This window comes from Papio anubis, chromosome 16, assembly GCF_008728515.1.
Source record: "Papio anubis isolate 15944 chromosome 16, Panubis1.0, whole genome shotgun sequence".
In the NCBI taxonomy this organism is placed as follows: Eukaryota; Metazoa; Chordata; class Mammalia; order Primates; family Cercopithecidae; genus Papio; species Papio anubis.
The window spans coordinates 11,046,921-11,073,705 of record NC_044991.1 but is presented as its reverse complement, the minus strand read 5'-3'; the positions used below and the strand labels follow the sequence as shown (position 1 = coordinate 11,073,705).

The 26,785-nt window shown below is 55.7% G+C and overlaps 1 protein-coding gene across 3 annotated transcripts in view; it reads left to right on the top strand.

The window, feature by feature from the left end:
* The window catches only part of CACNA1I (calcium voltage-gated channel subunit alpha1 I), a 121,393-nt gene that overhangs the window by 54,122 nt on the left and 40,486 nt on the right, over positions 1-26,785 (top strand). For 2 of the 3 annotated variants that reach the window (XM_031656286.1, XM_031656284.1), the window contains 5 exons: positions 10,820-10,979; positions 17,090-17,405; positions 19,031-19,123; positions 22,789-23,101; positions 25,716-26,143. In XM_031656286.1, the coding sequence (XP_031512146.1) occupies positions 10,820-10,979; positions 17,090-17,405; positions 19,031-19,123; positions 22,789-23,101; positions 25,716-26,143 (1,310 nt within the window). Of the gene's footprint in view, positions 1-10,819; positions 10,980-17,089; positions 17,406-19,030; positions 19,124-22,788; positions 23,102-25,715; positions 26,144-26,785 lie in introns of those variants that run through there. The other variant, XM_031656285.1, reaches the window with a different exon arrangement.

Here is a 26,785-nt window from a genome sequence, read left to right as displayed (position 1 = left end):
GTCTCTGTGAGGGTGTGTGTATGAAGAGCGTGTGTGTGCCTGTGTGTGTAGAGAGCATGTGTGTGCCTATGAGGGTGTGTGTCTGAAGTGTGTGTGTGTGTGTCACTGTGAGGGTGTATGTGTGTGAAGTGTGTGTGTGTCCGTCTGTGTAGAGAGCATGTGTGTGCCTGTGAGGGTGATGTGTGTGAAGAGCGCAGGTGCCTTGGTGACCGTGTGTGTGGGCGCCTGTGCTTCTCCTTCTAGGTCCCTTGTTCTCCTGACCCTCCCGCTGTGTGGGAGTTCATTGCCGGGGTTCCCCGGAGGTGGAGGACACTCCCGGTCCCAGCACCAGCCTGCCCCGGCCTCTGGGGAAGGCAGGGATCGACCCTGTGCCCAACATCCCTGTGCGCTCCAATTACAGAAGGAGCCCCGAGTGGGCTCCGAGCCTTTCCTCAGGGTCTCCTCCTGCTAGTGGCCACCGCTGGGCAGCAAGGAGCGCCGAGTTGGGTGAGTGTCTGCTTCCGGCCGCTGAGCCTGATTCCGCCTCTCAGCCACAGCCTGAAAAGTGTCTCAGAACCAGCACTGGGGAGTTACTGGGAGCGCTGGCCCTCCAGCACCTGGTGTTCCCCTGGAAGGGCCCTGCCATCCTCACAGGCGATTGATTCTACAGGAGCCCCAGGCTGTTGGAGCACGTGGGACTGAAAGTCCATTGGTCTAACCCTCATTTCACAGGACACCCAGCTTTGTCCTTAGGTGCCAGCTCCTCTGCCTAGAGCCACCAGGGAATGAGTGACCTGAGGTGGAGAAGGGGTGGATCGGGCTCTTAGAAGTGCTTCCTAGAGAGATTTCATAGGTCGCCTGTTTTTATATTTTCTTTTTTTTTGAATATGGTTTTCCTGCGGACATTCCTCCTACTTATGGTTTGAGCTGCTTCTGCCCTGGGATACATACTTCTCTTTTTTTTTTTGAGATGGCATCTAGCTCTGTCACCCAGGTTGGAGTGCAGTGGTGCGATCTTGGCTCACTGCAACCTCCGCCTCCTGGTTCAAGAGATTCTCCTGCCTCAGTCTCCTGAGTAGCCAGGATTACAGGTGCCTACCACCACGCCCAGCTATTTTCGTATTTTTAGTAGGGACAGGGTTTCACTGTGTTGGCCAGGCTGGTCTCCAGCTCCTGACCTTGTGATCCACCCGTCTTGGCCTCCTAAAGTGCTGGGATTACAAGCATGAGCCGCCATGCCGCTGGGACACAGTCTTTTCAACAGTAGCCCGTAGCTTTCAGTCTCGTCACTAGAGGGCAAGCTAGAGGGCTGGTGATGGTCACAGTCGAGTGATGGGTTATTAATTACAAAGCCGTGAGGAGTGGGCTGGTTGCCTGTGTTTTAAAAATACAGCGAAGTCTGCAAAGCTCCAGCACGAACAGCCAGGAAGATGCAAGTGTGGGTCAGGGAATAAAAGTTCTGGTCTTAGCTCTGCCATATTGCCTGCTGTGTGACCTGAGAAGTCCCTTGGCATCTCTGGGCCTCAGTTTCCCTACTTGTACAAACAAAGCAGGAGGAGAAACTGGATCAGAAGTGTGGCTCTCAACTTTGTCCAGGATGAGCGGGGGACATGGACATCATGGTGCTGCTTACAGAATCGTATAAAATACGTGTCTCTCCACTCCACCCCTGCAGGTCCTTGTTCAGGCCACAGCCTCTGATGGATAAAGAGAGGAAGATAGCAGAGAGGTGGTTGGGGGAGGGAGGAAAGAAGTGCCAAATTATGAGTTGGGAGGCTGGGTTCTGGTTCCTTGCTTGTGACCTTTCCTAAGTCACCGCCTCTCTCTGGGCCTTGGCAAGATGGGGCTGAATCATCTCTACATGTGCCCCCCGCCCCAGCCACCTCAGCCTATACATCTCTCAAGGCACTGCCTTGCTTCCCTAAGCACACTGCCTGAGTCATTTGCATATGAAAAGTGCTGTTTTCTCCAGTAAGTGAGTTTTCTCCAGGGCAGTCACTGCCAAGGCCTGGCCAGCAGAGGTGATATTTCCCTGACCCCGGCTGTGGAGCAGGGGTGAGGCAGACCCTGGGGAGCTCAGGGGCAGCCCTGAGCCCGAACTCACAGTCCCTGACAGTGCTGTGGGGAAGGCTGCTGTCCCCTCAGCTGCACCACCAGCTGGAGGTTTGCTCTGTGCTGTCAGGCCAGGTTCTGGTCCTAGGGCCTCCACCCACTGGCTATGGGACCCTGAGTAAGCCACGTGCCTCTCTGTGCCTCTATTTCCCCAGCTCTCTAGAGAAGTTAATAATACCGATGTCCATCTGGTTTGGAAGGCTGAAATGCCGCTGTGGGTGTAGAGAGCTGCGTGCACAGCCTCGTGTGCCTACGCAATCCGCAGGTGCTGCTGCTAGAAAGGTGCTGGGAGCAGTGAGGGTGGACGTAGGGCGGCAGGCACGTCTTCTCAGGGGCTGGTTTTGGAAGACACTCATCAGCTGAGGGTTGGGGAGGGTGTGCCTGGCAGACAGATTGGCATGTGCAAAGGTGGAATGGAGGTGTCATTCTGGGCTGGGCATCCTGTGGGTGGGCAGGGGACTGCGTGGCAGCAAAGGGAGAGGGTTGGTCACATTTTCTAGGGAGTTAATTATAATCATAAGTGGCTAAAGTTTTTTTTTTTTTGAGACAAAGTCTTGCTCTGTCAGCAGGCTGGAGTGCAGTGGTGTGATCTAGGTTCACTGCAACCTCCGCCTCCTGGGTTCAAGTGATTCTCCTGCCTCAGCCTCCTGAGTAGCTGGGATTACAGGCTCCCACCACCACACCCAGCTAATTTTTGTACTTTTGGTAGAGGCGGGGTTTCACCATATTAGCCAGGATGGTCTCGATCTCTGGACCTCCAGATCCGCCTGGTAAGTGGCTAAAGTGTATCAAGTGCTTGCGACAAGCCCATCACAGTGCTTTACATGGGCAGTGTCATTTCATCTTCACTACAGCCCTAGGAAGTCAGTGGCATTGTGACACCCACTTTCTAGATGGGGAAGCAGGCAGAGGGGTTGACTAGTCTGCTCGAGACCACACAGCTGGCTGGGGCAGAGCTAGGGTTTGAACCTGACCCTACAGCTTTTCACTGTGTTTCAGTACCTCCTTTCTGTTCTGTTAGCGTGTAGGCGCCAGACACCCACCCCCGTCCCCACTGTCTGCGGGACATCAGGAAACGTCCCTGCCCACCTCCGGGGTCAAAGGAGAGAGGTCCTGTGGGCTGCAGTGATGCCTCGAGGCCCTCTCTCCTCCCATTTCCCTGCTCAGCCTGGTCTGCTCCAGACCTCTGCATGCCTTTCACTGTCGGGGTACACAGGTCTCGTGGTGCTGAGCCCCTTTCAGGCTGAGGCCACGAGGTAGGGCAGGAGGCAGGATGGCACTGTGGTTAGTGCACAGCGGGCCCCTGCCCTCGCACCCCAGGCCCAGCCCTTTCCTGCCCAGGTGCCTGCCCAACCAGGGTCATGGTCAGGCCAACCGTGCTGAGGAGGGGTGAGGAAGGCCTCAGGATTCCTTCTTGGAAGGGCCTTGGGGGGCATTTGTTGGGCAGGTCTGAGAGATGCACCTTGAAAGAGTTGGCGTGGAAGTGTTGGCATTTTCACTTGGAGCACGTGTTTACTTGGGGCTTGGGGAGAGCAGAAGGAAGGCTACTGGGCTATCAGTCCCCACCAGGTCGCACGTTGGACTTCAGGGCTGTCTGTTCTAGGCACCCACAAGGGGCTCCCACTTTGTCCTGAGGGAGAAAGGCCTGGCAGCCCCCATGGGGAAGGAAGAGAGGGAAGCAGGGAGAGAAATGGGGAGATGAAATGAGGGGGGCCAGTTTCCCCAGGGGTGCTCCCTTCCCAGGAGAGATGGGGCTGGGTGGGTGGGAGAACATCTGGCCAGAGCATCTGGCAAGCGCTGGATTTGGCAACAGGAAAGAGCAGCCTGGACCGCGCAGGGAGAAGTGCTTGGGGGTGGGGCAGGGCGAAGGCAGCCTCTCCCTCTCCCCCATCTCAGGTCGAGTTCTGCGTTCTGTTCTACAAATCCGGAGGGAGGGAGTGTCCTGGACAGGACACCGGACCAAAGTACTGGCCACTGTGGATTCACTGACTCGTGGATTGCTTCCATCATTCATCCAAAGCAAAATCCACCTGGGGTTTTCTGGGAGAGACCCTGGCCAGGTGTGGGGCCAGGATCAGGCACAGCCCCTTCCCCAAAGGCTGACAGCTGCAGGCCAGTGGGATGCCCGCTCTGATGGGGGCAGGGACCGATGGGAAAGGGCGCCTACCTGGACTAGGAGGAGGCTTCCCAGAGGAAGGGGTGGCGGGACATTTGAAGGATGCCTAGGAGTGGTTTGGGGCACAGCAGATGGGGGGACCTGCAGTGAGACAGCCGGGCCAGCCCCCGAGGGTGTGAGCACTACCAGCTCTGGGAGGGACCCGAGGCCTCTCCTGGGACTGGGGAAGTGTGCTGCTGGTTGGCTGAGGTTGGTTTCCTTTCTCAGCGGTGGGCACCAAGGCCCTCCACCAGCCCACAGGCCCCTCCCTGGCTGGGCCTTGGGCCGGCAGCTGTGACCCCGGCAACCTGGCCGTCTGCTGCCTGGCCAGGCCTCCCGGTACCCACTGTGCCCCTGATTAGTTGGCGCTGGCAATGGCAGGAGCAGAGACGGCCTCTCCCAGCCGTCCAGCCCCTTTACTGACCCAGCCAGTCCAGGGAGAGTGGCCCCCAGTGGCCAGGCCACAGCCTTGGCTCCCCTCACCCCTACTCCACTCTTCGGGGCCACGGGCTGTGCCCTGGCAGAGGCTGGCACACGTCTGGCGATTTCTACTGGAGCTGGCCTGGCAGAGTGGCTGAACCGATCTGGGCTGACAGCTCCCCTCTGCCAAGAACACCCTAAACCTCCAGGGGTGATGCCTGTCAGGAAGTGCTTCCTGTTCTTCCTGCCACCTCCTCTCAGGTGTCCCCACTGCCACCAAGGGGCTACCTCTGCCTGGCTGCTGCCCAGGTTCTCTCAAGCAGAGGCTCTAGTCTAGGGGCTCCCAAAAAGGGTGAGCAGTTCCATCCATCGGCCCGCTGCCATCTGCCGCCACCAAGCCCCCAGCTTTCAGTGCTGTCTGGAGACTGTCCTCACCCTGGTGCTCCACGTGCCGCTCCCGGGCCAGACCCCTCTCCCCTGAACTCCAGACCCCAAGAGCTAGCAAAGCGACTCCATGGGGATGTACTCCGGCCACCGCAAGCTCCGCATCTCCAGACGGAGCCCCGCCCCCACTGAGGGCTGCTCTGTGGCTCCAGGCCCCACACCTTGGAGTCGTCCCCAACTGCCCTCTTCCTCCTACATCCACATCCCATCCCTCGGCTTGGCCTCCAAAATACCTCCAGAACCCACCACGTTCCCCACTCCACTACCATCATTATCTGGGCTCAGCCCCCCCACCTTCCGGTTTATCACAATGACGAGTGTACGACGGCCAGGCAGGGCCAGGCAGGATGGAGAGGAGCAGGGGGACGGAAGGCCCGATCATCAGGCTGTGAGGGTTGTGGGGAGGTCTCAGTGTCTGGCCTGGGCCATCCTAACAGTGAGGGCACAGGGCAGGGAGCCACAGCTCTCCTGGGCCCCACCCTCAGCACTCCCGTTTCTGTCCCAGGCGAGGCCCCTGGGAGGCAGTGACCACACAGCTGTGGAGCCCACAGGCCCGGCCCCCTTTCAGAGATGTGTGTGCCATTTGGGGTGCTGTCCACAGGAGCGTCTGCACGAGATCCTGCAGACTGTGCCGTTGATGCTCTCCCGCCTCTGCCCTGGTCCCCTGCGATCCATTCTCTGCCTAGCAGCCTGGCAATCCTCTCACCCCTTCCCCAGATCACGTCTCCCTTCTGCTCATTCCCTTATGGTGGCTCCCGTGATACCTCTGGAGAAGCTCAAGTCTTCCAGGCCCCTGGCCCTGTCTCCTCCCCAGCCTCATCCCTGCTCAGCTTCCCCGCAGCCGCATGGTCTCCTTGCTGTGGCTGTGGCTGTGGCTGTGGCTGTGCTTGACTGCCTCCCGCCTCCAGGCCTTTGTCCAGGCTGCCTCCGACTTGAGGGCTGTCCCCCAGACAGCGACAACCCCTCAGCTGACTCTGCCACCCCCTCCCCGTCTCTGCTCAGCGTCGTCCTGCTTTTCCTGGCCCCCTATTTAATGTTCACCTGACCCCAGGCCAAACCCCCAACCTTTTCCCCCTTCTTTTTGTTTTCATAGCACTTTTCATCCAACGAATGAGGACGTGTCCTTATGTGTCACCCGTGTGGTTTATTGCCTGTTTTTCCCTCCTCTACCTGGGATGTGAGCCTCATGAGGACAGGGAACTTTGTTTTGTGTTTTTTTTTAAACTCATGTATCCCCATGAGCCTAGCACAGTGCCTGGCACGTAGCCAGCCCTCATTCAGTTCTTGCTGAGTGGCTCCATTCACTCGCCCATCACACCTTTACTCATTCAAGCTGTCGGCCTTCAGGGGGCTGCTTTGTGCCAGGTCCTGGTCTGGATGGGAGAACACAGAGCAGCTGCCTTGGCCTTGGGTGCAGAGCCTGCCTGATTTCCAGCGGGGAGGAGGAGGCAGAGCCGGTAACTGGCACAGGCTACGATGGAGGGCGGGTGGGCAGCGGCAGCTCATGGCAGGGGCACCATATGAGGTGACTGCTCAGCTGAGATCCCCCAAAAGGAGGCGAGAGATGGCCCTCCAAGCATGTGCAAGGGCATGGAGGCAGCCCCGAAAGTGGGCTTTCCAGGACTGGAAGTGGGTCTGTCTGGCTGGGTGCAGCACAGAGGTCCCGGGATCCTATGGCAGGGTGGAGGAGGCGTTGTGGGCGGGGGCAGAGTGTGTGCCAGGGTGGGGAGTGGGGATGCTGCGAGCTGCCAGTCTGGCTGGTACCTTCAGGTGTGGTAGGGCAGATGGAAGAAGGTGGGGCTGGACTCGGGAGGAGTCTGTGAGCAGGGGCCAGGAAGTAGGGGTGAGGATTTGCACTTTCCCGTGGGGCGCATGGGCTGTTGGAGGCTTCTGACTTCAGGGAATCTTCCATCAGCAGTGTCCTGGCCCCATGGTATTCCTGAAGGGCTGGCTGGACAGGAGCCACTGTCTGCTCTGTAGATGAGGCCACTGGGGCCCAGAGAAGGCAAGCTTTGCCTCAAGGCCACCCTGCTGGGACTGGGACCCAGATGTCCTGTCCTGGGCCTGTGCTCTGGGCGCTCACTGGGCTGGGGGCTGCCAGGTGTCCTGAGGACTCCAGGGTCCTCTTCCCCTTTTTAGCTGGGGACCCAGCACCCTCAATCACACTCGTGGGGCTGCCTGTAGCCTGTTCCCATCATGGCCCATCTGGCTCTTGCTCCAGGCAGAAGGCTCGAAAAGGTGTACTAAGAACGCAGAACCAGGCCGGGCGCGGTGGCTCACGCCTGTAATCCCAGCACTTTGGGAGGCCGAGGTGGGCGGATCACGAGGTCAGGAGATCGAGACCATCCTGGCTAATACGGTGAAACTCCGTCTCTACTAAAAATACAAAAAATTAGCCGGGCGTGGTGGTGCGCGCCTGTAGTCCCAGCTACTCAGAGGCTGAGGCGGGAGAATGGCGTGAACCCGGGAGGCGGAGCTTGCAATGAGCCAAGATCGCACCACTGTACACCAGCCTGGGCGACAAAGCGAGACTCCGTCTCAAAAAAACAAAAACAAAAACAAAATCAAAAACAACACAGAACCAGGTAAGCCCGTCCTGATCCTGAGAGTGAGTGAGAGCCTTGGGGCAACAAGAGACAGGGTGGTTTCATGACTAACTGGGGGTGAGAATCAGGGAGGACTGCCTGGAGGAGGAGGGTTTGGCCGGGGGAAGGTGTGGCAGGAGATGAAGTAGAAAGGATGGTTTGAGGCAGATGGTGACTTGCAGGCAGACTCTCCGCTCTTTCTCTCTGTCCTCTTTGTTTCTGTCACTCCTAGTTTCACTTTCTCCTCTGTCTGCTTTTCTCTTTTCTCTCCCTGCCTCCACCTCCTATGCCAGGCTTCAGAGGCACTGAGGGTACAGTGTAACTGGCCAACCTGTCTTGGCTAATTACTTGACCGTTGGCATAAAAGGAAGATTAGCCGTGGTCTCTTGAGGTCCTCCCTGGCTCCCTAATCCTGTGGCCCCTCTTCACTGGCGAGGAAGGGATAAAGTCGTTCTAAGTCCTTAATTAGCTAATTATGCTGGGGCTCTGTGGCCCTGGGACTCCCTGGGCCCCAGGGAGGTCTGTGAAGTGCACTGGGGCCCAGCTGGGCAGAGTGAGGCGGGAGGGGAGGAGGGACGGGGCTGCCATTCAGGGAAGCCAGCCGGATAGGTTTGCAGGAGCCTTTCGGAATTTCAATATCCCAGAGAACAAGGGAGATGTAATTAATTGAGCAACAAAGGCCTGCCGGAGGGAACAGCAGGAGTGGGAGTGAAGCAGCCAGGCTGGGACTGTGCGGAGCTGCCTTCTCCAGGCCCTTCTCATCCAGCCTCTTCTCCAGCTGCTACCAGCCCTCTGTGCTTACCTCCTGCCCCTGTCCTGGCCTTGGGGCTCGCCCATTCTTTTTTGAAGCTCAGAGCTGATCAAGGGCTCTGCCTTGGAAATATGCCAGCAGACCTCCTTGCCCAGACACCCAGCACAGAGCCCCACACTCCTCGGAGCCCCCCGCAACCGCCCTCAGGAATGGTGCCTTTGCCCATGCCAGTCCCTCTGCTGGCCAAGGCTTCACATCCTGGAGTCCAGCTCAGCAAATGTGCCCGGAGCGGCCCCACTCCCTAGTCATGGTCCTTTGGCTCAACACTTGATTCCCTGTCCTCTTGCTGCCAGGCTGTGAGCTCTGGTGGCGGGGGGAATGGGGGTGGGGAGGGTAAAAAATTAGGTCTTGTTTGTCTTTGGATTCCCCATGTGCCCAACGCCATGCCTGGCATGTAGCTGGCATTTACTATGTGTTTCATGAACGAACGAATGAACGAATGAATGAATGAATGAATGAATGAATGAATGGTGAGGCACTAGAAAGGCCTGCAGTTGGCCTGCTTGAGTCAGGGGATCCATTTGGATGGATTACCCATCCATTTATTGGGCACCCATTCTATTTTCTCCCTTCCCTCTGCTGTACACGCCTCGCCCCCCGGCTTGGGGGTGTAGCGTGGTGGAGGACTGAGCCCTCACCCTGGCCTGCTCCCAGTGGGATGAAGCCGCCTGCAGGCGAGCCCCACTGTCGTTCCTGAGAGGAGGCTGACCTAGTTTTGTGGAGAGGGAAGATGGGGTGAGCATTAATTATTGATTGGAAATCACTGCACACAGAGTTTGTGATGCAAATTCCAAATAATTGTCCTCATTAATAATCACCTCAGGCTCACCCCTGGCATACAAAACCATCTGGACAGGGCCATGGTTCTACTTGTCACCATCCTTCCATCTTCCTCTCTTCAATCTTCCACTCCCTCCCCATGACTTATCACATAATTCGTTCATGAGTAGTCATTGAACAAATGTTAGGTGAGTCTGTCTTCTCAGCCAGGACCTGCTGGGTTCTGGGAATACTGAGGTGACTTAGACCAGGGTCCTGCCCCCAGAACCTTACAACCTGGTGGAAGAGACAGGAAAGTAGACAGACAACTATACATTAGGGCTAGAAGACGAGATATTGGTATGGATGGAACCTCCTAGGTTGTGCAGTATACAACATGCACAACTGTACCTGGCAGCCTAGGCTAGGTCAGAGGTGCTGAGATTGCCCAGAGCAGAAGAGAGAAGGATGAACTCTACCTGTGATGATGTAAGAGTCTGGAAGCCTTCGCAGAAAGAGCATTCACAGGGCCGTGGTGGCTGAATAGGGATTTGCCAGGCAGAAGAGAGGAGCAAGGGTGTTCTGGGAAGAGGGAACAGCAAGGATAAAAGCACGGAGGTGTGAAATCTTATGGTATGTTTAGGGAACTTCAAATAATTTGGCACTGCAAGGCATAGGCTGTAAATTGAGAGAGGTATGAAGCTAGAGAGGTGGGCAGTATGGACTCTACAGGATCTTAGGGGGAGGGTGTGTACTCAAAGGTGCCCCACCAACTCTTCACCTTCTTTGGAGCCATGGACTCCTGTGTGGGCCTTCTCTGTAGAGCCTATTAGCAGGCCCTTGGCTCTTCTGAAGGTGACTCTGGGGGCTCTGCCTGGTTCTGTCATGCAGTGGGAGTGGTAATTCTGGCTGGTACTGCTGTGTCCTGACATGGTCAAGGGGAACAGTGACTGCCCCAGAGACAAAGGGTATTCAGGACACATTCATTGGGCACGTACTATGACCACTCTATGCAGGTGCTGGGCATACTAAGGGGAACCAGCCTCAGTCCCAGGCCACTGGGACAAGGGGGTTGTGAAAAGACACCTAGATTTTGTGTCAAGACACCTGGTCTAAATCTAGACCCTGCTGCCTCTGAGCTGTGTGACCTAGGGCAAGCAGTTTCAGTTCTTTGAGTCTCCAGCTGCCTTCTCTATAAAATAGAAATGATAGTACCAACCTCACAGAGTTGTCATGAAGACTGAAGATCACATTTGTGCAAGTACACAGAAGAGCACGTAGTACATAAAAGGTGCTCCATAAGTGCTTGCTTGTTCATTCACAATCTAGTGTAAGTGGAGCGGGGCCCTGAGCCATTTCCATGGCTTTTTGGGTGAAGGGGCAGATACAAAGGAGAGGGTGTATCTGGCAGCCACTGAACAGGATGGGAACAGCAAGGAGCTGCTGAAAATGCATCCCACTCCCCGTCCCTGTTTCTCTAATCTTGCTCTCACTCTTTCCTCTCTGGGACCTCTGCTCCCTGTCTGACCATCCCTCCACCTTTCCTCCTCCCAGGTATGCGGATCCTGGTGAACCTGCTCCTGGACACACTGCCCATGCTGGGGAATGTCCTGCTGCTCTGCTTCTTTGTCTTCTTCATCTTTGGCATCATAGGTGTGCAGCTCTGGGCCGGCCTCCTGCGTAACCGCTGCTTCCTGGAGGAGAATTTCACCATGTGAGTTCAGCCCCTGCCATCCATGCAGCTCCAGGGACTCTTACTAAGACACAGTTTTAACCTTCTGGGTCACTGGGAATCAGGGCCAATGGGGTAGAAGCAGCAGAAAAAGAGAGGTCAGATAGGAGGGGAAAGGGAAGTTAAGACACAAGCAGAAGTGATGCCCAGGAGGAAAAAGAAGACAGAAAACCTGAAGAGCAGGCATAGAACTTGGCTCTCCGCTCACAGCACATTCATTCCCCTTGGTGGCTGAGTCATACAGGAAGGCTGAGCTCCCATTCGGCCGCCTGTGTATGAAAGCAGGGGGCGGGACACTCCTCCGAGAGAGGATTATTGACACACAAATCAAGCTCTGGCTCTTGGAGGAGCTGGGCTTAGTTGTCTGAAAAATGGGACGCCTATAGAACCCGTGCTTCCGTAGTGGTGGGGGACAAGTGTACGCACACACGTACCTACGCGTATGTGTTTGGACGTGAATATGCATTCATTTCAGATAAGCATGGTGTGCACCGACTAAGTGCCAGGCCCCAGGGAGTCAGAAACAGGAGAGAATTTTCATCCATTTTCTCACTCCCCTTTTGTTGGGCCTGTGCTCAGGTCTCAGGATGCGGCAAAAGAGGGGATCCCTGCCCTTGAGAAGCGCAGGGCTGGGAGCCGATCCCAGACACCTCTAGTGAGTGCCTCTCAGTCTGTCAATCATGGACCGAGGTGACTGTGGGAGGTGTGGGGATGTGGGGACACTGTACAGGTGAGAGCTAGTTTCTCCCTCTCCGCCTGTCTGGTTGGGGAGAGGGTAGCAGAGCTGGAGGGTGAAAGTTGGGTAGGAACGGGCCCATCCACCCATCGCTGTGGGGGAACAGTAGGGTACTTGGGTAGACCACAGCAGGGGCACCTTGGTGGGTAAGGGCCCCAAGTAGGGGTTCAGGAAGGGGGTCTACACTTGTGTCCACTCCCAGAAGGGGCAGGTCCTGAGGCAGGGCCCGGGGCAGTGGGACTGGGGAGAGGCAGCTGCTTTGAAGTCAGGGTAGTATGAGCTCCGCCCCTCTGTCCCACAGGCCTCTTTCCCTGGATCCTTCTGTGGCCGGCCCCTTCTTATTATGTGGGCTCAGCCCACCCGACGCCTCCTCCTGGAGGCCTTCCCTCGCCCTCCCTCACCACCCCAGCCCCAAGTTGGCCATCACACAGCCCTGCTGGGTTTTCTTCTTGACTCATCTCTCTGAAATCATCTCCTGTCGGTTCATCCAAGGTCTCTGGAGGCCCCTGGAATGTCAGTTCTCTACTGCAGGGGCACGTGGGGCTTGACTCTTCCCAGGATCTAGAGCAGGACTTGGCACAGGTGCTCCCAACTAATTGTTGAAGGAATGGGTGAGTGAGTGGATGTGTGAGTTCATTTCACCCAGAGGCAGGCTGGGAGCGAGGACTGGCTGTTGGAGATTCTGTGTCCCAGTCCCTGATGTCTCCTTCTCTGTGGTCATCCCGAGGCCTCATGAGACAGCCCCCAGCCCTGTCTTGGATGCAATAGGGGAGTTGGAGGGAGGATGCCGTGGACGTGCTTGGGCCATGTTAAAGAGTAACCTGATCTGGTCCACCCCCATCCCCACCCCAGGAAGGGAATAATAAATATAAAGAAATGTCACTGGAGAAAGAACGCCCTAAGGGAAGATGCTGGGTGACTGCCACACCTCCCTCTGAGCTCCTGGCTTCATTCTCTTAGGGCGGGTGGTCGGTGATGAAGAAGAAAGGAGATGAGTACAGTTCACGCACGTCTGGGTGGGGAGCAAGGCCAGGGTCATTCCAGGTCTGTGACTCCTGTAGAAATAAGGGAGGTTTAGACCTTAACTCACAAGGCTTGTTTAGGACAAGGAGCAGAGAAGTTGGTAACCAGGGTTCACAAAGAGGTAGCAAGATCTCTTCTGGGTGATCAGAAAGCTGGAATTTGAGAAGATCCTAGCTAGGATCTTGGGGAACCAGGCAGGGTCTTGGGCAGGGGAATTCCTCAAGGTCCTCTTTTGGGCTCTCCCCAGCCAGGCCTGTTGCCTGGAAGCCTCTAGCTCCTGGCACAGTGGGCCCTGTGAGAGGGGCAGAGCTCAGTAGTCAGGGCGGAGAAGGGCCCTTCCTGGGGTGTAACACCAAAAGGTCGGAGTTGGGGCCACAGAAAGCCTCAGCCCAACCTGTCACTATGCAGATGGGGACTGAGGCCTAGATGGGAAGGGACTCACCCAGGGCCAACGGCAAGGCTTCCAGCAAGCATCCAGCCCCTTCCTGGCTGCGTGGGTGTCAGGACACTGTCATTCCACAAACACTCACCAACCCCTTCCAGGGACCAGGGCCTATGCTGGGCCCTGGGGATGCAGAGACCCTTTATCTTGGCCACTGTCCTCTGTACTGTCTCACTGGGGGGCTGAATGTGTTGAAAATTAGGCCTCAGGGTGCTCTGGGCTTGGCAGAGTGGGGCCTGGAAGCCCAGAGGGGTTACAAGACCAGCCAGGATGGGCACCAAGGGGGCTTCTCGCTTCACAGAGGACCAGCGGGACTTCTGGCTTCTCAGAGGATGTGACCTTGAGCTGAACCTAAAAGGTTCAAGAAAAATGTCTCCAGGCAGGCGGGGGCACAGGGAGTGGGTGGGGAGGGTATTGCTGATCGAGGCAGCCTCACTGCCACAGCGTGGTGTGTGGGTTAGGACCCCGAGCCCCAGCCTGGCAGTCAGGGTCAAATCCTGCCTCTCTCACTTGGCAGCACTCCTGGGTGTCTACCCAAAAAAGGGATGGCTTATATACATCCCAAGATGTGTACAAGAATATTTATGAGTCATAAGAGCCAAAAAACCAGGAACAACCCCAAACCATCGGCAGAATGAATAAATAAATGGCAGTGTATTCACTCAGCGGAATACTCACAGACGTGACAAAGAAGGAATTACATTTCGCTCTCTTAATGGCGTCCTTTGATGAATGAAACTCTTAGTTGTAATGAAGTCCAGTTTATCAATCATTTTTTAAGCTTTGTTTTTTGTATCCTATTTAAGAAATCTTTTCTAAAGATTGTGAAAATATTTTCCAGTGCTTTCTTTTAGGAACTTTCTCTTTTTAAAAAATCCTTACATGTAGGTCTGTGGTCCATCTCTAGTTTTGTGTATGGTTTGTGGTTAGAGTCAAGATTTTATTTATTTATTTATTTACTTACTTACTTATTTATTTTTTGACGGAATCTCACTCTGTCACCTAGGCTGGAGTGCAGTGGCATGATGTTGGCTCACTGCCACCTCCTCCTCCCAGGTTCAAGCGATTCTCCTGCCTCAGTCTCCTGGTTAGCTGGGATTACCGGCACATGCCACCACGCTATTAAATGGCTAATTTTTGTATTGTTAGTAGAGATGGGGTTTCACCATGTTGGCCAAGCTGGTTTTGAACTCCTGACCTTAGGTGATCCACCCACCTTGGCCTCCCAAAGTGTTGGGATTACAGGCGTTAGCCACTGCACCCCGTCCCCGTTGGGATCAAGATTTATTGATTTATTTTCAGTGGATAGTCAGTTGTCCCAGGACCAGTGATGGAAAACTCTACGCTTTCTCCACTGAATTGCAGTGGTGCCTCTATGAGACTCAGGTGACCATATGTATTTGGGTTGGATGTGTACATTTTGATTATTGATGGATGTGCCAAATTGCCCTCTAAGAAGGTTGTACCAATGTATACTCCCACAACAGTGTATGTGAGTGTCTGTTTACATTCATTCTTTTCCCAAATATTACCAGCCCTGAGATGTTTGCCATTTGGATGGGTGTAAAATGATCTCATTATTTTTTCTTTGCATTTGGTTATTTTGTTCCATTAGTGTTTCTTCCTATATATTGGCCATTTTTTATTTCTTCTGTGAATTTTTCTGTTCTTGTCTTTTGTCCTTTTTCTTCCCCCCAGTGGGTTATTTTTCCTTTTCCTTATTGAGTTATGGGAGATTTTCATATGCTTTAGACCAACAGTCCCCAACCTTTTTGGCACCAGGGACCAGTTTCATGGAAGATGATTTTTCCATGGACCAGAGTTGGGGGATGGTTTTGGGATGAAACTGTTCCACCTCAGATCATCAGGCATTAGATTCTCATAAGGAGTGCACAACCTAGATCCCTTGAGTGTGAAGTTCACAATAGGGTTTGTGCTTCTATGAGAATCTAATGCTACCACTGATCTGACAGAAGGTGGAGCTCAGGCAGTAATGCTCTCTCGCCTGAAACTCATGTCCTCCTGTGTGGCCCCGGGGGTTGGGGACCCCTGCTTTAGATAGTTACCTTTTATCTTCTTTGTATGTTGCAAATACTTCATCCTATGCAGCAGCAAACTATGGCCCGTTTTGGTAAATAAAGATTTATTGAAACAGCTATGCCAACTTGTTTACCTATTTCCTGTAACTGTTTGCAGATTACAATGGCAAAGTTGAGTCATTGGGACAGAGGCCAGGTGCTCTGCAGAAAAATATTTGCTAATATAGCCCATTACACAAAAAGTTTGCCTACCTCTGCTTTATCCCAATTTGTTGCTTGTCTTTTTACTTCGTATATTTTGTCTCAGTGAAATTTTACATTAGTATGTAGTCGATCTGGTCGAACTTTTCCTTTACAAAACTCGGATTTTGTGTCTTACCCAGGAAAGTTATACCTATCTTGAGTTAACAAAAAATATTCTATATTTTCTTATAATGTTTTGGTGGTGATGTTCATTGCATTTATGCTTTTTAATCCACTGGAAGTTTACTATTTTTAGTTTTACAATTTATCTTAATCTACTATATCCAAATATTATTTTTAATGTGTAATCAGTATAAAAATTAAAAATGGGATAATTTATACGTCTAGTTTTGGATACCTGTCTTCAGAAAGTTTATTTTTGTGTATGGTGTGAGGTTGGGATCTAACTAGTATTTCCCAAACAGATAGCAACTATCCTAACACCACTTACTGATGGGCCCCTCCTTTCTCTGCAGATCTGAAAAGCCATCTCTGTGATATACTAAGTTCCGCTTTGTACATGGGTTTGTCTTTGTGCTCTATGGCATTCCATTAACCTTTCTGTTCGTGTCACAGTGGTACACAGTATTAACAATAGTAGTTGTAGAGCATTTGGCTCTCTTGTAGATCTGGTTTCTGTTTATCTCTCTCCTTTTTAAAACTTGTCTTGACTATTTTCCCATCCAAATAAATCCTAGAGCCATCTGGGCAGGCTCCACAGGCCAAAATGTTGGGATTTTGATTAGGATTGCAGTGAAGCATAGATTAACCCTTCTGGATGGTCAGAGTAGGGATTGTTGTCTGTTTTATAGATGAGGAAATCAAAGTCCAGAGAGGGGCAGCTGGGCTCGGTGGCTCATGCCTGTAATCCCACCACTTTGGGAGGCTGAGCTGGGTGGATCACCTGAGATCAGGAGTTTGAGAACATCCTGACCAATATGGTGAAACCTTGTCTCTACTAAAAATACAAAAATTAGCCAGGTGTGGTGGCATGCACCTATAGTCCCATCTACTCAGGAGGCTGAGACAGAAGAATTGCTTGAACCAGGGAGGCGGAGGTTACGGTGAGCCAAGATCTCGCCACTGCACCCCAGCTTGGGTGACAGAGTGAGACTTGGTCTAAAAAAAAAAAAAAAAAGAAACAAAGTCCAGAGAGAGGAGGTGATCTGCCCAGGATCACTTAGATGCAAGTGGGTGGAGCAGATGGAGGATTTACCCCTCATCTGCTGGATTGGTAAAAGCCAGTGCTTGTTTATTGAGCATCTGCTCTGTCTGTGTGAACCGAACAGTGTGTGTGGCCTGGGGATGCTGAAATGTCCAGCCTCCCAGGGGAGTTGGGGGCATCTCCCCCAGGAGCCATAATGAAGGTGTGTGCAAGGCACAGTGAGGCTCCCCAGAGGAGGGGACCCCAGTGGGTCAGTGGGGGTTTTCTTGGCCATAACAGAGGTGGGGAATGGTGACCAAGCAGGGGAACAGCATGTGCCAAGGCCTGAAGCAGTGACAAGGCCTTCTGGGCCATCCTGCCATGCTGTATGGCCTCTCCCTTCCTGATCCTCCTGGCAGTGACCCCTCCCCTTTCCCTCTTTTACCCACCTTCACCTGTGGACAGACAAGGGGATGTGGCCTTGCCCCCATACTACCAGCCGGAGGAGGACGATGAGATGCCCTTCATCTGCTCCCTGTCGGGGGACAATGGGATCATGGGCTGCCATGAGATCCCTCCGCTCAAGGAGCAGGGCCGTGAGTGCTGCCTGTCCAAGGACGACGTCTATGACTTTGGGGCGGGGCGCCAGGACCTCAACGCCAGCGGTCTCTGTGTCAACTGGAACCGTTACTACAATGTGTGCCGCACAGGCAGCGCCAACCCCCACAAGGGTGCCATCAACTTTGACAACATCGGTTACGCTTGGATTGTCATCTTCCAGGTGAGGCTGCTCAGGCCTGGGGCCAACCTGGTCCTAGAGTGGGCAGCTCTGCCTGGTGGGCAGGGCTCTGTGCTAGGCATTTGCCACCCCCTATCTCACTGAAACCTGCCCAGCTTGCTGGCAGAATAGGCATTATCGTGCCCATTTTATAGACAGAGAACCTGAGGTTCAAAGAAAGGAAGCAAGCTAATTGACCACAGATGATGTGAGTATTAAATGGCAAAACTAGGATCTTAACCCAGCTCTGGGTGACCCCAAAGCCTGAGCTCTTTGCAGAGCCCCAGGTTGCCTTGGGCCATATGGATCCCAGCAGGGAGGGCTGTTCAGAGAGGAGAGGCAGGATTCAAGCTCTGTTGGAGGGATTGGCTGACCAAGGCCAGGATCATGGGGTAGGAGGACATTCCCGGTGGGGACAGCCTGAGCAAAATTCTGGTGCAGGGAGTGCCAAGTAGCTAATCTGGAGTCAGTAAGAAATGTTTCTCGCCTTGTCACCCAGTGCACATAATACACACACATTCACAAAGCAGCGCTAGCCTCATGGTGTGCAAAGCGCTTGTTGCATGACCCCACTGCACTGACTGTCCTGTCAGCCTACAGTCTGCAGAGGATAGGCTGGGGTTTGTGTAGGGAAGGAACTAGGGCAGTGGACTTTGGGTGTATTGCTTGGCCTCTCTGTGCCTCAGTTTTCTCATCTTTAAAATGGGGTAGTAACAGCCCCCCTCACCTTGGGTGGCTGTTAAGAATAAAGCAGATGGCGCACTCAGGGCAGCCAGCCCTGTGTGCAGAGAGTGCTGAGTAGAGGTTACCTTTCTGCTGTCCTCGGAAAGAAGGGGCAGGAGCAGACGGGGGAGCTGGGAATTCCCTGAGGGAGTGGTGGGAGGGCCGAACTCTGCTGCCTCCGCTGCCCTGCGCTGCCTCCACTGCCCTGTGCTGCCCTGCACTGCCCTCCGCTGCCCTAGGCACTTTGCTCTGGGGGAGCGTCAGGATCATTTGTTCAGAGCTGCAGGGTGTGAGGTGACGGCAACAACTGTGTTTTGGAACTGTCTGCCCAGGAGGGTGGGTGGCTGCTCTGGGGGTCCCACTCTGTGCATTTGCCAGAAGCCAGCAAGGACCTACAGTTTGTCTTTCCCAAGGCTGCTCCATCCCCCAGTCTGGGAAGGAGTTGGGGTGGGGTGGGTGGTGACAGAGTCACACCAGCCTCATCACAGTGCATACTACCAGGCTTCACCGAGCTGCACCCCAGCCCTGCCAGGTGGGCTCCCCACATACAGAAGAAGCAGCTGAGGCTCAAAGAGGGTGGGCGGCCCAGCTGATAAGCTGGAGCAGGGGAAGGCTCCCTGCTTTTCCAGCCCTCCCGCTGGTGTGGTAGACCGGAAGGACCAAGGTTCAAATCCTGGCTCCACCTCTTCCTGGCTATGCGGCAGTGGGCAAGTGCCTTCCCCTTGCTGAGCCTCAGTTTCCTCACCTGTATAATGTGATGTGCCTCGTCCAGCCCCTGTGAGAGGGACTTGAGGCAGCATGTGTGATGCGTTCTGGCACACAGTGGGGCCTCTGTGTGGGGTGCTGCCCGGGCTACGGGCTTTCTGATGGGCCAGCCCTCTCTGTCTCTCTCCTCTGGGTGGCAGGTGATCACTCTGGAAGGCTGGGTGGAGATCATGTACTATGTGATGGATGCTCACTCCTTCTACAACTTCATCTACTTCATCCTGCTTATCATAGTAAGTGTCAGGGAGCCTGGGCTCCTAGGCGCGCTCAGAACCTGAGGAGGAGGGTCTTTGGGAACCCCCAGGGAGCCCCTCAGAGCGAGGCGAGCTGGGATGAGGGAGCAAGAGGGGCTATTTCTCAGCACCGCCGGGCAGCAGGTGATTGAAGGGGCTCATCAGGGGTGGCTGTCGGAAGCATCCATCACCTTCAATTGCTGTCATTTCTCATGTCTGGGCACTTACTTCCCCACCGATGCTCTGCTTCTGTTTCTCTGCCTTGTATCTCTGGGATACACTCTTTGCATGACCTGAGCCCGAGGTGCAGCCTCAGACTGGAAGCTTCAGAAGGGCTTCCAGCTCATGCCTGTTTTCCTGGACAGGGAAGACAAGATGCCTGGAGACTGAGCAGGGTTTGGAGGGAGGTCGCCTGATGGTGATCTGGTGGAACTCCCTGAAATTCTCAGAGGGACTCCCATCTCTTGGGCAGCCCTGCCTTGTTGGGGTAACCTGGAGATGGAGGTGGGCCCACCTGCCTCTTCCTGGCCAGCCCCTCTTGCCTGCACCCGCACACAGTCTCCCCAGGGTGAGCTCATCCACCTCGTCATGCCTGACTGCAGCTTCAGCACAGCACAGTCCCCAAAATGTCAAGGTGATTGACTCCCAGGAGCCGCTGCTGAATCCTGCTGTTGCGAGGCTGGGTTCTCTGGCTTCCTGGTGGTGGGAGAGGGCACACTTGACCCTCCAGGGCAGTGCCCCATCCTGGGCTGGCAGGACCTTGACCTGGGGACCCAGGCCAGACCGGCAGGTGACCGGAGACTCCAGTGCTTTCTTGGGGAGGCTGGAGCCTTGGACCTATAGGAGATGCCCCAGATAAAAGGAGAGGGGCCAGATATTCAGCATTGCCATCCATGGCCTTGCATACTCATTCACTAGAACATTCAGGAAGCCCACACTGCACCAGGCCCTGAGGCAAGTGCTAGGAACAGAGCAGTGAGTAAGGCCCAGCCCCTGTCCTCAAGGAGCTCACAGTCTCGTGAGAAGATGGGCTGACAGCAGTCAGTGACCATACGGCATCTTAGGTGCCATGATAGAAGGGAGCCCAGAGAAGGCTCCCAATCCAGCCTGGAGGAGGGATGGGGAGGTGGGAGGCTTCTTGGAGGAGGTGATGCCAGAATTGAGCCTTAAAGACTCAGGAGGTCAGCAGGGAAAGAGCCTCTTGGGCGGCGGTGGCTCACAGAGCCCCTGAAGCTGGTCGGGATACTGCAGTGTGGGAGCCACAAGCCACTGAGGTTGCAGGAGGAGACTCCGGTTCCCAGGAGGGGCTGGAGGATGCTCCATCTGCTCTTGCTGTGGGGTTCAGGGTGGCTAAGGGTGCGGATGGGGTAAAGCGCAATGCTCCCCAAGCTCATTGTGAAATGGGGGACAGTGACAGCACCTTGCTCCTGGGCTCTCAGGAGGGTTAGGTGAGACAGAGCCTGAAGCCTGCATGCCCTTGGCACACAGTGAGTGCTCAGTACATGTGCTCTGCTACTATTGCGGCTGCTGCTGTCGGGTCTCAGGCGGCCCTGTCACAGGACAAGGGGTGCTGGCGAGAGGCTGAAAGGGCTGAGTTTTTCCAGGCGCTGGGAGGGGTTCACAAAGCAAAGTCAGGACAAATGCGCTTCTATGTCACCTGCAGGGTCGCCTCCCGTGAGGACTCTGAACACCAGAAAGGTGAGGGGTACTTGGCCTTCAAGCCCAGGCTCTAGTACTCCTTTACATTTTTATTTTTATTATTTTTATTTTATTTTAGAGACAAGGTCTGGCTCTGTCGCCCAGGCTGAAGTGCTGTGGTGCAATCATAGCTCACTGCAGCCTTGATCTCCTGGGCTCAAGCGATCGTCCCCACTCAGCCTCCTGAGTAGCTGGGACTATGGGCACGCACCACCATGCCTGGCTAATTTTTAAATTTTGTTTTGAGACAGGGTCTTGCTATGTTTCTTAGGCTGGTCTCAAACTCCTGGACTCAAGTGATCCTCCTGCCTTGGCTTCCCAAAGCACTGGGATTACAGGTGTGAGCCACGGCCCTGAGCCCCCAGTGCTCTTTCTTTCTTTCTTGTCTTTTTTTTTTTTTTTAAGACGGAGTCTTGCTCTTGTTGCCCAGGCTGGAGTGCAATGGCCTGATCTCGGCTCACTGCAACCTCTGCCTTCCGGGTTCAAGTGATTCTCCTACCTCAGCTTCCTGAGTAGCTGGGATTACAGGTGCACACCACCACACCTGGCTAATTTTTGTATTTTTAGTAGTGACGGGATTTCACCATGTTGGCCAGGCTGGTCTCGAACTCCTGACTTCAAGTGAATCACCCACTTCGGCCTCCCAAAGTGTTGGGATTACAGGCCTGAGCCACCGCACCCGGCCTCCTTCTGACTTGAAAAGTTCTTGGCTCATCAGGTCTGAGCCTTCTATTTTACAGATGGGGAAGTGGAGGCCAGGAGGGGATGGAGGCCTGCCTGGGTCGCCCAGGGCAGCAGCTGCAGAGGCAGAGGCGGGTAGGAGCCTGACAAATGTGTGGTCCCAGAGGGCAGGGCCCAGCCCTCTCTTCCTGCGACCCTCACACAGGCCTGGTGCAGGGCAGCTCCCCAGGAAGTGCTTGTGGACGAGGTGACTGAGACAAGGATGGGAGGCCATCTTCTTACCCGATAGGCAGGGGATTTTCCCAGAGTCCTCTGGGCCGGTAACCCTCCCAGACCCTAGCTACTCAATCGTCATTGATGAGGCTGCAGCCGGGGAGAGCCTCCTGGCAGGCACCTCCGAGGGGGATGAAAGCTATCTGCTCTGGTTGGCTGGCAGCCAAGTTCACTCCCAGGCTCAGCAAATGCTGGGGAGGGGGCTGTGCCCTGAAAGCCTGGAAACTGGAGAGGAGCCCCACTCCTGGAGCCATCAGGCCACGAGGAGATGGGATCCCCAGTGCCAACCGGGGCAGCCTCTCCCCCTCCATTTCCTGTAAGCACAAATAAAGCCATGTGAAAACCCCGAGGGACCTTCTCTTTTCTCGTCTGGGGTCCCAGCTGAGGCCAGATTCTGACCAGAGAGAAGGCAGGGCTGGGCAAGGACTCAGGGCCTGGGAAACCCGAAACGGACTGTGGCCTCCCTCCCTGGGCTCAGTGCAGATGTCCCAGGCGGATGGGGGCCAGGCCAGGGCCTAGGGGTGTGAGGGGAGCTGGGCTTTGAAGCAGATCCCAGTCGGGCCTGGGGAGCTGCCTAGGCCGTTGCCTTCTCCTGGAGCGAGGCCTCAGCGATCTTTTCCTGTCCATCTGTGTCTGTGCCTGTGTCTCTCTGGGCCCCTCCACCTCTCCTGCCTCTTTCCCTGTCTCCACTCATCCCCTGCATCTCCCCTCCCTTGTGTCTGTCCTCTCTGAGCCTGTCTCATTTTCTTTGTCATTGCGTCTGTGTACCTCGCTGTCTCTTTCTACCTGCCCCTGCTCTGGCCTCTGTGTCTCTGGTTGGTCCCTGTCCCTCCACCTTGCTTAATTTCTGCCTCTGTACCTGCATCTCCATCTCCGTCTCCATCTCCCCATCTCCCTCTGCCTCCCCCTCCCCATGTCTCCCTGCTGTCCCCACCCCATGACTCTGCCTCTCTCACCCCTCTGTCCCCTCCATCCGTGTCCCTGTCCCTGTCCTCTCCTCCCGTTGGTCACAGGTGGGCTCCTTCTTCATGATCAACCTGTGCCTCGTTGTCATAGCGACCCAGTTCTCGGAGACCAAGCAACGGGAGCACCGGCTGATGCTGGAACAGCGGCAGCGCTACCTGTCCTCCAGTACGGTGGCCAGCTACGCCGAGCCTGGCGACTGCTACGAGGAGATCTTCCAGTATGTCTGCCACATCCTGCGCAAGGCCAAGCGCCGCGCTCTGGGCCTCTACCAGGCCCTGCAGAGCCGGCGCCAGGCTCTGGGCCCGGAGGCCCCGGCGCCCGCCAAATCTGGGCCCCATGCCAAGGAGCCCCGGCACTACAGTAAGTGGCCCTGCATCCGACACGGCACTCAGGCACTGCATGCCAAGTGTCGCTCCTTTCTAGCACGTCCAGCAGGCCCAGCAGCCTCCACATTCCAGGTCTTCACTTTGTGCTCAAGTGTTTCCTTCACAGCCCCCAGGGAGCTCTGTCCCCATCTCTGCCTGCCCTCTCCTGGCACCTGTCAGAGTCTGTACTGGACTGGGCCTGGTGCTGGGTGGAACTCAGCCTTTCCCTGGAGGCATTCGATCCCTGTGTGTGTGGAGATAGCAGCTCTGCACCGGGAGCCACACTTGAGAGGAATGAACAAGTGTCTGTCCTCAGTCTTGGGAAGCTCAAATTCTTCCCCTGCTGCAGCCCACATCACTCCCTTCTCTGGGTTCCTTCTGCTGTCCCCTGCTTTCCAGCACACCCGAGCAATGACCCTGGGTGCCTGGCACAAAGGGGCTATGGGTCTGCCCCCTCAAAGCTGTGGCATGTTGGGGACTCATGCCACCCTGTGCTCTGTGCTTGCCCTGGGGCTGCGGGAGTTACACTTTTGTTTTTTGTTGTTGTTATTGTTGAGACAGGGTCACCGAGGGAGTACAGTGACACCAACACAGCTTACTGCAACCTCGATCTCCTAGACTTAAGCCATCCTGCCGCGTCAGCCTTCAGAGTAGCTGGGACTATAGGCGTGCACCCCCGTGCCCGGCTAATTTTTAATTTTTTTTTTTGTAAAGATAGGTCTCCCTGTGTTGCCCAGGCTGGTCTCAAACTCTTGGGCTCATGTGATCCTCCCGCCTTGGCCTCCCAAAGTGCTGGGATTACAGGCATGAGCCACTGCCCCTGGCTGAGGTTATGCTGTTAGGCTTGGAAGGGGCTGCCCTGTTGGTTGCCTCATCTGTTCCAGGAAACAGTCCTGAGAAAGGAGCAGATAGTAATATTATCCCCACTTTTCAGATGGGAAGACTAAGGGTCAGGGAGACGAAGGGAGCATCTCAGAAGCCGGCATTGCCAGGCTTTGCAGGGGCCTGCCTCCCCTGGAAATGATCACTCGGGAAGAGGCAAGCCAGGGCCACAGAGGTGGGCCCTGCCCCCAGCCCCCAGCCCCAGCGCCACTTCTCCCAGTTGGCGCCGAGAAGGAAGTCAGCAGGCATGGGGACTGTGCTTGAGCAGACGCGGGCCTCTGCAGGCCTGTCTCCTGCCTGTAAAGTGAGGACAGGGGCCCCCAGCACGCAGCGTTAGCAGCGGGAGTCAGCCACCCCAGACCCTGCTCTGGAAAGCCCAGTCCTTCCAGCCTTCATGGTCTGGGAATCGATTCTTGGGAGGCGAGCAGAAGAATGCACGCTCAGAGCTGCCGCCCACCCATCCTTGGGTGCCAGCCGTCCAGGCGTGGGCTTGGAGGAGGCCCCAGGTGGCCCGTGGGCAGGCCCGGCATGCGGATACAGGAGCCGGGGCCAGGCAAGGCTGGCACCGGTGTTGCTGGAGGACGTGGGGGAGAAGCGTTCACTCCAACAGGCTTCCCGCGGCCGCCTAGCCCCCTCTCCTGGCACCTGTGCCCCCTTGCCCCTGCGCCTCCCCTCTGCCCTGGAAAACGAGAGTTGGCAGCCGCCCCATGTCCAGGTGGGAGCAGTGAGCCGGCGCGGGGAAGGGCTTTGGCCTGTCCTCCGGGGTGAGATGGGACTGGCCGCTGGGCTCCTGGCTGCCTGCTCCGGCTCCAGAGGTGGGAACGAGTCAGGGGTGCTTATTTGGGGCTTGGGAGGCAGCTGGAGGCAAGTGTGGAAATGAAGGGCAGGTGTGACATGCTTTTCTTTCCCTTTCATGTTACTTTTTTGGCTTACACAAGCAAAATGTGTTTATTCTAGGAATACACAGGAAAACACAAAGAAGAAATTAAACCAGGCAGAGAGAGGCCTCTCTGGCACCTCTTTGAGATGGTTCACAGATCACAGAACGCAGTCCGGGGCCAGCCCAGGCTTCTCCTGTGATTCTGGGGCAGCAAAGGGATGAAGTTCCCTCTTCCCAGCGGGCCTTCCTGCCCGCTGCCCCCACCTCCACCCCTTGTGTGGAGGGAAGTCCCAGGGGCTTCTGGAGTGAGGGTCTGCCCCTGCCCCAGGGCTCCATGCCTCCTCCCCTCCCTGGGAAACAAACCTCCCCTCCCCACTCCCCACCTGCTGTACGGACAAGAAACTTGAGAACACCAAGGCCACCGTGGCCTCCTCTGAGGGGGCCCGCCCCCACATTGGCCTGGCTCTTTCAGAATCACATTTAGTTCCCAAGCTGCGTGACTGGGGCTCTGAGTCTGTCCTGTGCTGACCCAGGGCCTGGGCCAGGAGGGATGGCCGGTCAGCATGGACACGTGCCCTGCACCGTGCTGGGCCCATCATGTGCCTTAAGGGAGATAATCCTCCTATAGTCTGCATGGTGGGCGTTCCTGCCCCCACATCTACAACAGGGGTGGACAAAGCTCAGAGAGCTGCAGCCACTTCCCCGGGGGCCCCCCGCCCTTCCAGGCTGGGTCAGCTGGTTCCAGGCAGACCTGTGGGCCTGGGAGCCAAGCGCGCTCGGATGTGTCCCCGGGTGGATTGGACCTGGTGTGGGCAACAACTCTACACCCCTCCCGTTTGCTTTTCAGAGCTGTGCCCGCGACATAGCCCCCTGGACGCGACACCCCACACCCTGGTGCAGCCCATCCCCGCCACGCTGGCCTCTGACCCCGCCAGCTGCCCTTGCTGCCAACATGAGGCTGGCCGGCGGCCCTCAGGCCTGGGCAGCACCGACTCCGGCCAGGAGGGCTCGGGCTCCGGGAGCTCTGCTGGTGGCGAGGACGAGGCAGATGGGGACGGGACCCGGAGCAGCGAGGATGGAGCCTCCTCGGAACTGGGGAAGGAGGAGGAGGAGGAGGAGGAGCAGGTGGATGGGGCGGTCTGGCTGTGCGGGGACGTGTGGCGGGAGACGCGAGCCAAGCTGCGCGGCATCGTGGACAGCAAGTACTTCAACCGGGGCATCATGATGGCCATCCTGGTCAACACCGTCAGCATGGGCATCGAGCACCACGAGCAGGCCAGTGCAGCGCAGCCAGGCTGGGCCCGCAGGGGAGGTGTGAGGGCCCCAGGACCCTGGCCAGGCCTGGGCAGCCCCATGCATGTGCCTCGGTTTGTGTATCTGTCCCCTGAGAAGTGCTGGGCTGAGCTGGGTCCAGTACATCCATGCAACCTTACTGCCCAGCCAGGGCCAAGCTCAGAGGAGGGAAAGGCTGGGGTGTCTGCTGAATGAATGATGAGTGAATGAGTGAAGCTGGCTAGGACTGGGCCTCTCTGGGACTCTTTTCCTCCTGAGCTGCTCGGCCTGGACACCAAGGCAACCACAGTGCATCCCCTGCCAGTCCCTGCAAATCTGACTTCTATTCACCTCTCCACCTGAGCCCTTCTGTTTTCTTCTTTAAAAAAAAAAATTAACAACAAAAAAAAAGAGAGACAGGGTCTTGCTCTGCTGCCCAGGCTGGAGTGCAGTGGCACGATCAAGCAATACTGCCTCTTCAGCCTCCCAAGTAGCTGGGACTACAGGCGCACACCACAAAGCCTGGCCACCTGGGCCCTTCTGTCCATTCTCCCCCAAACAGCTGGGGTGATTTTCCCAGAGGGCCAGTCTGGTTGGGCTCTTCCCTGCCTCAAAACTTCTGTTGCTCCTCATTGCCCTCAGGAC